The 13,453-nt window shown below is 37.9% G+C and overlaps 2 protein-coding genes across 3 annotated transcripts; both read left to right on the top strand.

Annotated features, from left to right (window-relative positions):
• The first annotated feature begins 385 nt into the window (after positions 1-385).
• On the top strand, positions 386-6,392 carry LOC110615733 (shaggy-related protein kinase epsilon). 2 transcript variants are annotated; one of them, XM_021757786.2, is made up of 13 exons: positions 386-773; positions 2,116-2,391; positions 2,568-2,660; positions 3,266-3,325; positions 3,426-3,701; positions 3,848-3,922; positions 4,395-4,451; positions 4,546-4,686; positions 5,069-5,119; positions 5,212-5,307; positions 5,407-5,490; positions 5,708-5,810; positions 5,882-6,392. In XM_021757786.2, the coding sequence occupies exons 1-13, from the start codon at positions 711-713 to the stop codon at positions 5,950-5,952; spliced, it is 1,446 nt and encodes a 481-aa protein (XP_021613478.1). In that variant the 5' UTR covers positions 386-710; the 3' UTR covers positions 5,953-6,392. The 2 variants fall into 2 exon arrangements, with proteins under 2 accessions (XP_021613478.1, XP_021613479.1); XM_021757787.2 differs by lacking the exon at positions 386-773 and adding an exon at positions 801-1,897.
• A 1,747-nt stretch (positions 6,393-8,139) lies between these two features.
• LOC110614662 (E3 ubiquitin-protein ligase At1g63170) lies at positions 8,140-12,445 on the top strand. The gene is made up of 5 exons (XM_043956866.1): positions 8,140-8,764; positions 9,218-9,337; positions 9,425-9,557; positions 11,584-11,748; positions 12,055-12,445. The coding sequence occupies exons 1-5, from the start codon at positions 8,229-8,231 to the stop codon at positions 12,229-12,231; spliced, it is 1,131 nt and encodes a 376-aa protein (XP_043812801.1). The 5' UTR covers positions 8,140-8,228; the 3' UTR covers positions 12,232-12,445.
• The last annotated feature ends 1,008 nt before the right edge of the window (positions 12,446-13,453 follow it).

Here is a 13,453-nt window from a genome sequence, read left to right as displayed (position 1 = left end):
AAAAAGGCCTAGTGGGCTTGGTCTAGCAGACGTGGCCCATCACTAATTCCTTAATCGGACCACAGCTTCTGCCCACAAACAATGAGCCACTCACCGAACCACTATGGGCGGTTCACACGCTACTCAACCCAAATTAGACCCTTTGAATAACGTAACCGCCAGAGCACCCGAATATTCGGCTCGCATCCATCTTTGTCTCAAAATCCCTTTTTCCTGTAAATACTGTTGTTGTTTCTTGGGCATTTTAGTAACAATACAATCGTCACTCCTAAAATATCCCCAATTAGTAACGTCTGATCACTGTTATTACCAATCAACGGCCAGAAATCCCCGTTTGACTGAAGTACAAACAAAATTGAAGCTTGGAATGATTGCTTTTGGTCTTTGGTCGAGCTTTGACCACGGAAAAATCAAAACCCGAAAAAGAGAAAACAAGGAATTTTTGTAGAGAGAGAACATAAAACGTTGAGAGCTCGTGTTTGCTTCAATTTTTTTTTTTAATTATTTTTTTTCCCCAGAAGTTACTTCTCTCTCTCTCTGGGTTGAACGCGGAGGAGAGAGAAGGTTGAGTTTCCTTCCTCTCTGATTGCGTAGCGATTTTTCTTTTTGAATTTTTTTGGGAAATTTTGATTTTTTTTTTTGTACTTATTTTTTGTTTGTTTGGAGATTGAAAGAGCGATCAGGGTTTTGTTTTAGCGGAGACAGAAACCATGAATGTGATGCGTCGATTAAAAAGCATTGCCTCTGGTCGCACTTCTATTTCCTCTGATCCTGTAAGTTCAAAGCTTTTGCTCTTTTTTTTTTTTTTTTTTTCCCTTTGGTTTTATTTATTTTTCCCGCAATATCTGTGGTAGCTGAGGAAATGGGATGAAAGGAAAATGGAAGGGTCGAGATTGAGCTAAGTTTATTTATTTATTTGTTCACTTTTTTCCCCTTTATGCTTTGTTTGGCCGATAGGGTTCTTGACCGGAAGCTGTATTACAAGTCTCTTGATTTTGTTCATCTGATGCGGATGCTATTTCTGATTTGTGGTGGATTATCAAATAAGTTTTAGCAATTTAATATTTTTTAATCGGCTTTGATAGACGAGGAATGGAGTCCCCCTACCCCCAAAAGTAAGGGGGGGGGGGCAATGAGTGTACCTCATATTTTTTGGTTTAACCTTTCTATTGGTTTTGATTTGTGTGGTTATTTCTTACGTCATTTTCATATTCTGAATGTGTTTATTTCAATCATTAAACAATTTGTATTGGTTGGCTCTGCAATTTTGGTATGCAACATTGTTGCTCAGGTGTAGCGTGTACTTGTATTATAATGAGTGATATTTATATGGGCTTTATTGTGCTTGTAGTTTTCAAAAAATGATGCAATATCTCTCTTTGATTGTTAGTTTACTTGATGTGGAAAACTATAGATTAGTGGTTGCGTTTTCTGAAGAGTATTGTTGTTGCAGTTGTTGACAGGTCAATTCACAATTATTGGCTCTTTCCTGAGAATGGTTAAATGTATCTTTATTATCTTTCTTTCATTATTAAAAAAAATAAAGCTGAAGGTATGAGTTGTGAGATAGAGTGATGCTATCTACAGAATGGAGAAAAGTGTTACATAACTCATTCATGTAAGGTGCTGTGTCATTTTGTGATGTTGACTGTGATGAGGATATTTAAGTGTGAATAGGGAAATACTTTTAATCTTATAAATCAGCCATGCCCATGTTTTCTAAGTGCCAAAATAGGATCATATTTAATTTTATAAATCATCCATGGCTCTTAAAAGCTTACTGAAGGAAGCATAGTGCAACTCTAGTTACATACTTGTCATGATGGGTTTCTGGAATCAGCGCATAGGCCAGCTTTTACTCCATCATTATTGGTCTTTCACTGAGGGAAGATTCAAAGTAATAATTTCATATGCATGTTTAAATAATCAAACTGACATGCCTGATCCTATAGACGCAGTAAATGGGCCAGATGTTTGTGTTTATTTATGTAGTGTTTTTGGATATCTTTCTGATTATTATGACTCCATTTTGTACTTAGATTTTAACATGGTGAAAGAACATCAGATGGACTGCACAGTGAAAAATGAATTTTTTTCCCTTTTCTTCTCCTTTAGGGTGGACATGGTTTGACAAAGAGGGTGAAGGTTGATCAAGAAGCAGAGCAGAAAATTGATGGGGAATTATGTTTAGATGAGAGAGGTGCCTCAGGTCTGGAGCAGCATATGGCTTCTACATCGCTGGAAAATGCTGCAAGCACATCCAATCCATCTTCGATGACCAGAACGGAAAAGTCAGGTTATGATCAGCTTCCCAAAGAAATGAATGAAGTTGGGATCAGAGATGACAAAGCGACCAATCATGATGATAAACCAACCAAGCATGTCGAGAAGGTATTTTTTCTTCCCTTTTAAGTCTAGATGCATTATCCCCTCAACATCCACAAGATTGGGGAGTTACATGCAGATGATTATTTATAGTCTTAGATTTGTTGTGGCGATGATAAGCTGTGCAGATAGTTTGGCTTGATATTTAATAGTTAATATATGTCTAATTGTGCACTATGTAGGATATGGAGCCTTCCATTGTGACTGGTAATGGAACAGAAACTGGTCATATAATTGCAACAACAGTGGGTGGTCAGAATGGACAGCCAAAACGGGTTAGTTAGTTATTCTATTTAACTATTGTTATGTTTCCTGATTTGCTGTTCCATTGTATTTTTTTTCCTTTGCCTTGTTCATAAATTACTATTTTAGTATTTTGTTGTGAATATTTTTGTTCTTGAGCTTCAGTTGCATGTCAGATATTTATTTTCATGGTTTATTGTGCACTTCAATCAGATACTAGGTATTTAAAATTCTGCATGTTTCTCTGTCTCCCTCTACACACAAACCTAAGCTCATTGGACATAGTATTGGAGTCTCTTTGATCAAAATGCACACAGCTTGAATCCTGTTATCCTCTAATTATTAATTAAATTTCAGCATTTTAGAGATACAATAGGAAGATTACTGTAGAGCCTTCGCTTGCAAACATAAGGTTGTAGGTTGACCCATTAATTAACATGTCAGGCTTTATCATTTTCATTCTGGTCCAAATGTAGATGATAAGATTCCATGAATGCATTAAAAGGTTGAAGGTTAAGATCCTTGAGGTCTTTGTCATATTATATTTACTTCACAACTTGAGGCCTTATTTTTGGTTTATATACTGTATGGGTTTTAGAGTCGATTCTGCTAAAACTATTGTTATTTTTTTCCCCAGACAATCTCATTTATGGCAGAGCGTGTTGTTGGCACAGGTTCATTTGGTGTTGTCTATCAGGTTTGTGGAATTAATCAGCACAAAGCACACATTTCGATCTATCTTTGGTCTTGTGATGCCTTCTACCCCCAAAATTTCACATTTTATGTATACGATATAGGCTAAGTGCTTGGAAACTGGTGAAGCTGTTGCAATAAAGAAGGTTCTGCAGGATAGGAGATACAAGAATAGAGAACTTCAAGTCATGCGCTTGCTTGACCATCCTAATGTTGTTGAACTGAAGCATTGTTTCTTTTCAACGACTGAGAAAGATGAACTTTATCTTAACCTTGTCCTGGAATATATACCTGAGACTGTCCACCGAGTGTCTAGGCACTATAGCAAGACAAACCACCAACACATGCCTATTTTGTATGTGCAACTATATACTTACCAGGTAAACTCTGCAAACGTGTTTGGTTTGTCTATTTTGGTTGGTTGTGAGATTCTTATGTTATGGTATGTGCTTTAGAATTGATTTTGCTAATATGGTTGTAGTTTTTGTGCAAATAAGGATTATGTTCTTTTTTTTTTTCTTGGTAGATTTGCCGTGGCCTAAGTTACTTGCATCATGTAGTTGGTGTTTGTCACCGTGACATTAAGCCACAAAATTTACTGGTAAGATTTACTTATAGTCTGTCTCTCATTATTTTAATACCTTGAAGAATTGATTTTGCACAAACATTTATTTTCCAATTAACTCTTCAAATATGTTGACTGCAGTTGTGGTTAAATGAACCTTATTGTGAGGGAGATTACAGTTGGTAAATTGTTATTTTAACAATTTACTTTAGCTAACTTGAAGGGGAAAACTTTTCCTGAAAGTGAAAAGGAGAAAAATAGGCAGCAGCTGACTAATAATTAGGCCTTTGAGCCGTTAGATGCAACTAGACTTGAAAATGATTTCCATGGGATAAGGGTGTGAAGGCAACTTTGCATATCCTCACTTTATGCCTTTTCCTAATGATTAATGTGATTTATCTTGTGCAAGTTTCTCTGATACCTGTAGCAGCAAGAGCCTGCTTGTGATTTTTATTCAAATATTTTGTTACAAAACATTAGTGGCTTGAAGTTGTGATGCATTCTGCAGGTCAATCCCCATACTCACCACCTAAAGATATGTGATTTTGGAAGTGCAAAGATGTTGGTGAGAATATTTTCAATCTTTATTTTTTGCACTTGCAGTTAAAGTATGCCACTGATTCGTAGAAAACTAATTCAAGTTATCATTCTGTCTTTAGGTGCCAGGTGAACCCAACATATCTTATATTTGCTCCCGATATTATAGGGCACCAGAGCTTATATTTGGGGCTACAGCATACACAACTGCAATTGATATGTGGTCTGCTGGTTGTGTCTTGGCTGAACTTCTCCTGGGTCAGGTGGGTCTCTTTCTTTCTTTTCTTATTGACATCTTCTTCTTCTTTCTTCTTCTTCTTCTTCACTTAGTAATGAGTTTGACTTGACATTTATATAAGTTATGTGAAATTTCTGCTTATTCCTTTCAATGCCATCTTGCATGCATGCAATTAGGTGCTGTATTTTGTAGCATTCAACATGGATAATTTCTTTCTTTCTTTTTTTTTTTAATTATCCTCAAGTTGTAATTCCCCTTTCTTGTTCACAAGGTGCTGAGAATAAAATAGTCTATTTCATAGTTCTCAATCACTTTCAGGGTATAAAATTTATTTATTGTTTATTTGTCCCTTTAAGATATTGGATTCATGACAACTTCTGATGTCCTTTTTCACCCTACTTTTGTAGCCATTGTTTCCTGGGGAAAGTGGTGTTGATCAGCTGGTGGAAATTATCAAGGTATTCTAGTATCTTTTCGTGTTCTAGTTATAATTGATTATACTTTTTGCAAGATTTTCACCTTCCCCCCCTGTTGCATTGTCTGAAATCAGGTTCTTGGAACACCAACCAGAGAAGAAATTAAGTGCATGAATCCAAATTACACTGAATTTAAGTTCCCTCAGATTAAAGCTCACCCATGGCACAAGGTTTGTCCACAATTTTGAGGATCATCTTCCCTTATCATTACAAAAACCTTCATGTAGTTTCTGAGATGATATTTGTCTTAGTAACATTATAATATTCAGGTATTTCACAAGCGAATGCCCCATGAAGCAGTGGATCTTGTGTCGAGGCTACTGCAGTATTCACCTAATCTACGTTGCAGTGCTGTGAGTAAATTATATTACTTTAAAATCAGTTGGCTTTATGAAGGGTTGAATATTTTCATATTTATGTGCTACTTTCTCTGTTGAATTACCCCCTCCCCCCACCTTCCCTTCTTTTGTAGTATTCCATGTTTTATTTCTCATACAATTTATGTTTATTTTTGAAATTTGCATGTGTTGGGAAATTTAGTAAACCTAGTTTGTATTTCCTGGCTTTCAGCTGGAGGCATGTGCTCACCCTTTCTTTGATGATTTGAGAAACCCCAATGCATGTTTGCCCAATGGACGAGCACTACCTCCTTTGTTCGATTTTACAGCTCAAGGTATGTTAATTTCCAATCTTTTCTTTTTGCCAAGAATTTTCTCTTTTTGATTTCATGCAAAACGCCTGCAGAGTTGGCTGGTGCATCTGCTGAACTGCGAGAACGTCTAATTCCGGAGCATGCAAGAAAAGAAGATTGCTGAACCTGGAGAGATCAGATCTGTAGGCAATTCAACTCAATTTTTGGATACTCAAAACCCTAAGGCAGCCCATCCTTCCTGCTGCATTATTTGAGGCTCAACCATATTACAATACTGTTATGGTTGGTTAAGGTAGACATTAGGAGAGTTTTGGCAAATTAATGGCCAGTGGGTATCCTGTCTGGGAGACTGATGGAGATGCACATTCGGATTCAGTCAACAAGGGAGGGTACCCGGGGAATGGGGTTCCGAGTTTCAAGATTTAATTTTTATGTCCAATGTAGGAGTGAATGTAAAATGGGTTGTTATCAGGTTTGTCATATATAGTGTACGGGCATTCATTAAGAATATCAATTTAATGGATCATTTAGATGAATTAGGATGTCGCTGTACATCTTACCCGGTTCCTTCATTTGATATAACAAATTCAGATTATGGGGTTTTATGCTCTTTCTTTGATTACAGTTTGTATCCAAACTTGACCCTAGTGTTGTTGATAGTGCTCCATCTTTAATTTAAAGCGGTTGACATGCTAGCATTTGGAGGAAAATGGGAATGCATTTGACGGCATATAGACAGCAAATGTTTAAATTTTAGCCAATTCACCGCCGTCGGTGCTTATAGTTTAATTTTAAATATAAAACTCCCATAATATTAATCACGCCAATTGGTTAACAGCTTATGTTGACATTGGTAAATATTTTCATCTGCATATCTTATGCAAATTGAGGTCTGATTACTCTCCTCTCTGATGTTAAGAGTTTTGGTTCTAATGGGCTTTAATCTGATAGAATGCCGGTCTGAAGTAAAGCAAATGAATCAGACTCTAATCACAGATTTTTAATGGTCTTCCTTTTGTGATATTTTTAAAAAGCTCGAGATGATTTTCAGTTTAGAAACAAAACCCTTGATCGCTCTTTAACTTAAGACTCATACAACTTGGTGATAAGACTAACTTTGATGGAGCTGTGGACCAAGGAAATAATAAAGGTTTTGCAGCAGTGGTAGCCCGTACCTCGGCGAATAACTTCCAGTCCAGCAAATGCTCTTGGAGGCTGACTCTAGTGTAGATTTTGCACATCCAAGATTCTCTTCCTCCCGCCGCTCTCTTCTACATTAAATTATTCCTTCAATTCGCGTACACATTTAAATAAAATTTTCAAAATTCATTAATAAAAAAATAAGAATAGATTAACATAATTAAAATAATAACAAAAGCAACTCAATTGGAAACAAATCTACATTCAAATGATTAAATAGTATCACCCCTACTGGACCCTTGTAACCAACATGCCTCACCTCCACCCACGTCAATGAAGAGTGAAAATGGTATCTGACCTCTCAAACTTTGGGATTGACTCATTGATTTGGGGCTGCTTGTTTGAATCTCTACCTAAGCCATCTTTAGATGACAGAGAAATTTCCCTGTGGTTGTCGCGCCGGGGCTTGGTATTTTACATCTTGAGGTTGTGAACAATGACGGCCGCTTCGAAGGCCACAATTCATTCCATTGGTGCGATTTGTCTCCAGAGCTTCAGCATTCTCGATGCAACATATTTGTTTTATTCTCCTCCTTCCATGTTCTTCACTTTTGTTTCATTTGCAGCTACAACATTTCAAGTATATAGAGCACGAAGAAATTGAGAGATGGAGAGTATCTTGGCTGTTGAAGCTTCAAGCTGCGTTGAGATCCAGGGTTTCGAATGATGGATTTTGCGTTAACTCTGAACCATTGGCATGAGAATTCTTCATTTTTTGATCTCTTGTAGAAAAGAAATAAAGAAAGGAAAGGGGAGAGAGAGAGAAATTATTTTTTTAATTTAAAAAATGATGACATGTCAGTTTATTACCTGGCTATTAAATTTTACTTATATTGATTAAATTAATATATTAATAAATTTTAAGTTATGAATTAAAATTAAGAGATACGCTGTTTAACAAAGAAATTGGACTAAATTTAGCCTACCAAGTACTGTAGAAGGTGTTTTTTGTTTTTCGTTGTATACAAAAAAGTTAGCCCAGCGAAAAAGCTTCAAACACGTGCTTCTCTGAGGAAGCGAGTACCTTTTAATGAAACAATGCCAGCTCAGCAAACCTCCCTGTATCTAAAACAGTAAACTGCCTCCCACTCATCATAGGAAATTCCAAAAGTAGCAAAATCCTTCTCAAATTTAACCTTTTTATAGAAGTATTTAATATGTTTCTGTTCCAAATAGTAATTTTCAAAAAAAAAAAAAATCTAACTCTTCGAATTGGAATCTTTCAAAAAAAAAAAAAAAATGCACGCCTCAACTTCCTCAGTCTCTTCTCCGGCGCCTCACTCTCTTGACACCTCCCCATTCCTCACCCGCTCGATTGCCGACCATATCCTCCGTAGCCGACGTTTCCTACGCCGCCCGCCGCAGCCCTTCCGTGGTGCGGCTGCTCGGCTCCTTGGCCGATCCAGCAGCCGCCGCATGACGTTGCAGGAGCCCTCTGTAAGTATGCGCGTAAATGCAGAGAGCGACTGGGCCTTCTCCAAGCCGATTATTGTGCTAGATGTGTTGTGGAATTTGGCCTTCGTGGTGATTGCTGTTGTGTTGCTGGGGCTGAGCGTCAAGGAGGAGCCTGAGGTGCCGTTGAGGCTGTGGATAATTGGGTATGGTTTGCAGTGTGTGTTTCATATTGCCTGTGTGATCTTCCAGTATAGAAGGCGGCCTAGTGGAAGGAGTGTGGGATTTGGAGGGAATGGGGATTCCACTTCGGTACTGGGGAGTGATGGAGGAGATTCTGTGGGCTATGGTGCTGAACAGCGAGCCAGTGATGATGAAACTAGGTACGATTTGGCTAGCTTATTTTTTGACTTATGGATATGTTTGTTTCAATGGGAAATGTTTTTCTTTCAGCAAGATGTTTAACTGGATAGGTTTTGTTGTACTGTTCTCTGATCCTCTCTACTTTTGTTCTCTGTTGGGAACAAATGACATTCAACTCGTGATTTTTGGGGTGCTGGGGCGTGTACGTTTGTATGATTTTGTGGGCTGGGAGCGAAGGCATGTTTATGCGTTGTGTAAGCTTTGAGCATTATCCTAATGATTAAGATATTTCTATTAGCTGAAACTGAACTTAAGACTGTCCTGTTGGAAGTAGCGGGAACTCGTTGTTGCTGTAATGCTATGAATTGGATGATGCTACATTTGGTTAAGATTGAGGGATGAACTTTCTAGCCTGTACTCTTTTTGGTTTTTTATGAATTATAGATTCAGAACCCTAATTCTTTATGTTGCAGCACCGCGAAGCACCTGGAGTCTGCAAATACAATTTTTTCATTTATCTGGTGGATTGTCGGGTTCTACTGGGTTACTGCTGGTGGCCAAAATTTGCCTCGTGATTCGCCTCAGCTATACTGGTTTGTTTCCACAAAATTTTACTTCAATGTGTTCTAGGTTTATCAGGGTGTGATGTGTATTCAATTATTTACCATTTTGTTTTGCAGGCTTTGTATCTTCTTTCTTGCTTTTGATGTGATCTCTGTATTTATCTGTGCTGCTGTTGCATGTCTTATTGGATTTGCTCTCTGCTGCTGCCTTCCATGTATAGTTGGAATCTTATGTTCCATGACAGATCAGGTACTTTTCTCATGCTCCCTTGAGTTCATTGCAGCGGATTCTTTTCCACTTGCACAAAACATGCACGGATATGCGTGCAATTAAGCTTTTATTATTATCTTCTTTTATGCATAAGCCAATTCAAGTGGCATTATATGAGACAGTAAATGGAAAGACAGTAGGTGAAACTCTCAGCCGAAAAGTAAATGGAAAGGCAGTAGGCGACTCTCTCAGCTGAAGGCACATTGCTTTATGATAGAAACATTGTTCAATAACTGTTCTTTATGATCAGGCAGTCTAGAACTGAGGAAATTTGTCTTTGCAAGCACAATCTACTCACATTTGATGGGTCGAATTTTAGAAGGGGACCTAGATGCCTCTGCATCTATTAATTTTTTTTTCTTTTCTTACAGAAATTGAATTGGATAAACTTTGGAGCCTTAGAGACTTAACAATTTTTAACCCCAGCTCCATTTTTTTGAGATGCTCCATACCAAAACTCCCAACTGGTGAGCAGCTGTCCAACTACTCCCTGAAAGAAGTGAGCATGATTATCTTTTCTCTTGCTCATAAACCTTAACTTGTTGATGAAGAACCATCCAGCCCTCATGTCGTTAATACTTTGACGAAAGCTCCTATAATCTTAGTTCCTGCAGGTTTTATAACCCATCCCTCTCCCTATGGAACCAGTCTCTGAAACCAAACTGAAAGGCTGTAAGATGCAAGAGTTCAGGTTGAAGATTCAATCACCTGATTAAGTACTTACGATCAGATTATTAAGCTTGGTATTTTCTGCACGAATTGTCTCAGATTAAATCAAGTTGGTTCGTTCTTTGGAGGCAATATGTGTTGTCTTTTCAATACGTGTTGTCTTTTCCTGTCTTTCTTTGGACGATCGATAGTTATAGTTTGAGCATTCAAGTTTTATGGAACTTGTTGAACTTTTTAATTGAGAAATAATCATATTTAATTTTCTTGGATGAGTGTTAACTTTTAAGGTCAAATTCCATGAAAGATCTCATGGCCAGAAACACATTGAGGAAGTATTGCAGTTTCCTAACCATTGTAAGCTGATTGCTTGTTTAATTAAGGTCGTGTACTCATGTAGATATATCATAAATGGGGCATACTGGCATTCACCTGTTATTTAGTAACTCGAGCTCTTGGAAAGCCCTTGGCATATAGCTTAGGTTGTGGTAAGCCAATGACCTTTAATCTTCGTGCATGCTGATTTGATGATTTGTTTGTTTGAGATCCTCTGATATTTTAGGCCATCATACCAGCTTACATTGATGATTTGTTTGTTTGAGATCCTCTGATATTTTAGGCCATCATACCAGCTTACATTGATGATTTGTTTGTTTGAGATCCTCTGATATTTTAGGCCATCATACCAGCTTACATACTTGCACATTACCATTATTTAAAACTTTTTCTCCATGTTATGTAACAGCCCGGCCTTCCTCCGAGACCGGCACTGCTACCACCCACAGCCCGTGACCTCCTTCGGGCCCCGCCACTGTGAGCAGCTCTTAACATCCCCTCACCCTCACGGGATCCGGGCAGGATTTGTCCCTCGGGAGAGCACCTACGGCCCATCTTACCCCAAGTGGATTTGGCCCAAATTTCCCTTTGGAAATTAGGTCGCCTCCCCCACTGCTCGAACCCTTGACCTCCCACTTTAAGGGAATAGTCTGGCGAGAGTGAGTACCAATTGTTCCAATTGGAACAATTGGTACTCACTCTCGCCAGACTATTCCCTTAAAGTGGGAGGTCAAGGGTTCGAGCAGTGGGGGAGGCGACCTAATTTCCAAAGGGAAATTTGGGCCAAATCCACTTGGGGTAAGATGGGCCGTAGGTGCTCTCCCGAGGGACAAATCCTGCCCGGATCCCGTGAGGGTGAGGGGATGTTAAGAGCTGCTCACAGGGCCGGTCACGGAGGATGGCCGGGCTGTGAGTGGTAACAGTGCCGTGCGAAAAGGGCCGGGCTGTTACAATGTTCTTACTAGTTTTTGTCTATTTTGCATCACCTTTGACTGAAAAACAGGAAGGAGCAACAACAGACGAGATTGATCAATTGCCAAAGTATAGATTCCGCAGGATACTGGATTTTGAGAAAATTGATGGTGAGATTCAAGTATCTACTGGAGGGACAATGACTGAATGTGAATTTGACATGCCCACTGAACTTCTTCTTTCCCATGAGGATGCTGTAAGTACTCTAAATCTCATCACTTCTTAAAAAATGTACCACTCTTGAATAGTGACTGCTTTATGATTGGACCACGGAGCCTTACCCCAAATGTATACATTGGGGCTTCTTTTGATTCATTATTTCTCTATTAGCAAAAGTATGGTGTTATTGAATCAAAATTTCAACCCATATGCTTTTCAAATGCTATTCTAAATATGGCTAAATCTATTATTTGACAACACCTTGAAGTTGGACTGTTGGAGCTCCTATATTTGTTACTTTTCATCCACTAATTTCTAATGTTTATAATATTGCAAATTGCAGAACTGCTGCATTTGCCTTTCTGCATACGAAGATGGAACTGAGCTACGTGACCTTCCTTGTCATCACCATTTCCATAGAGCATGCATAGATAAGTGGCTTTACATAAATGCAATCTGTCCTCTTTGCAAGTTCAACATTCTAAGGGCAACCAATCAAATTGGTAATGAAGAAGTATAGAAACTAGGTTTTCCCCAAAATTTGGCATATAGCTTCTTCCCCGCCTGTTTTATCATGGGGACATGGAGACAGCACGCGACAGCTCGCAAGCTGGTGCCATTAACAAGAGTAATCACCTCAATGTGTAACCATATGTAACTTTCTCTTGGTCATTGTGCCAAATGTATATGAAATATTTACTTTTACTCATTAAAGAAACAGATTGAATGCGTAATTGTTAGTAATGGGTTGCTTTTGCAACTTAGTCCTTAGAGTTATGATTATAAAAAAAGTGGACATTATCCTAACACTGGATCATGGGTGCCAGTTGAACAAGCTTCTAAATAAATATTCATATCTTCTGCATAATGCCGTTGAACATGTCGGAAACAAATTCCCCATACGCACAGAAAAAGAAGCGTCTGATTATTATTATTATTTTAAAAAAATCACCTTATGGGCCAAGCCGATATTACATGAAGTCGTCAACTTCTTTTGAGTTCTAATGGTAAGCTTCTTGGTTCTCACATGTACGTTCGCAGCAACCACAGCGAAGCAACATGGTAGAGATTTCATGTCTTTTTTTTTTTTTTTTTAATTGCCTCTTTCTTCTCTTTTTTGTTATGAGAGACTTGAAATTCTTGAGGCTAAGACCCAGTATTCCCTTATACTCAACAATTTTGTCATCAAATACCAACATAAATCAGCTACCTACTAGACTTGCATTTAAAACTGTGGATTCATATAGATTCGAAATAAATAAATAAATAAATAAAGGCTGTGAATTCATTGATCAAACTCACGTGCATGGAAAGCCCACGGCTAAAAGCTTTATATGTTCAAGCCTTCTTCGCTTGCCTTCTCGTTAAATATTTTGCGATGATAAATTACTCTACTCTTCTATTGACTCCTTCCATGCATGTTGTCATATTTATACATAATTAAATCATTTTGGAATTATTTATAAATTGACATTTTTAAAAGAGAATTTTCAACTCTAAATCGTCAACCATATTTCAACTTTGGCATAAATTACTGTTTTTTGATTTCATTGAAAGTTGAATGTTTTTATGTCAATTTAAAATGTGTGGCAATCCAAACCTTAACTTCCTAGGTACTGTCATATAGAACAATGAAAATCCTTGTTTTTTCCAACACATAAAGTAAAACACAAGAAACCATTCCAATTTCCATGCAGAAACAGAAACACGCTCTAAGATCTTATACGACATTGTGTTTAATA

This window comes from Manihot esculenta, chromosome 5, assembly GCF_001659605.2.
Source record: "Manihot esculenta cultivar AM560-2 chromosome 5, M.esculenta_v8, whole genome shotgun sequence".
Lineage (NCBI taxonomy): Eukaryota > Viridiplantae > Streptophyta > Magnoliopsida > Malpighiales > Euphorbiaceae > Manihot > Manihot esculenta.
Note: the sequence above shows the minus strand (reverse complement) of the source record. Positions and strands in the feature narration are given on the sequence as shown.

Excerpts from the sequence above, each read along its gene's own strand:
- LOC110615733 (XM_021757787.2), top strand. The coding sequence starts at position 1,820 with ATGATGGGTTTCTGGAATCAGCGCATAGGCCAGCTTTTACTCCATCAT. Across the intron at positions 5,120-5,211 it reads AGCTGGTGGAAATTATCAAG|GTTCTTGGAACACCAACCAG; the intron begins GTATTCTAGTAT and ends GTCTGAAATCAG. Across the intron at positions 5,811-5,881 it reads GTTCGATTTTACAGCTCAAG|AGTTGGCTGGTGCATCTGCT; the intron begins GTATGTTAATTT and ends AAACGCCTGCAG.
- LOC110614662 (XM_043956866.1), top strand. The coding sequence starts at position 8,229 with ATGCACGCCTCAACTTCCTCAGTCTCTTCTCCGGCGCCTCACTCTCTT. Across the intron at positions 9,338-9,424 it reads GATTCGCCTCAGCTATACTG|GCTTTGTATCTTCTTTCTTG; the intron begins GTTTGTTTCCAC and ends TTTGTTTTGCAG. Across the intron at positions 9,558-11,583 it reads TATGTTCCATGACAGATCAG|GAAGGAGCAACAACAGACGA; the intron begins GTACTTTTCTCA and ends ACTGAAAAACAG.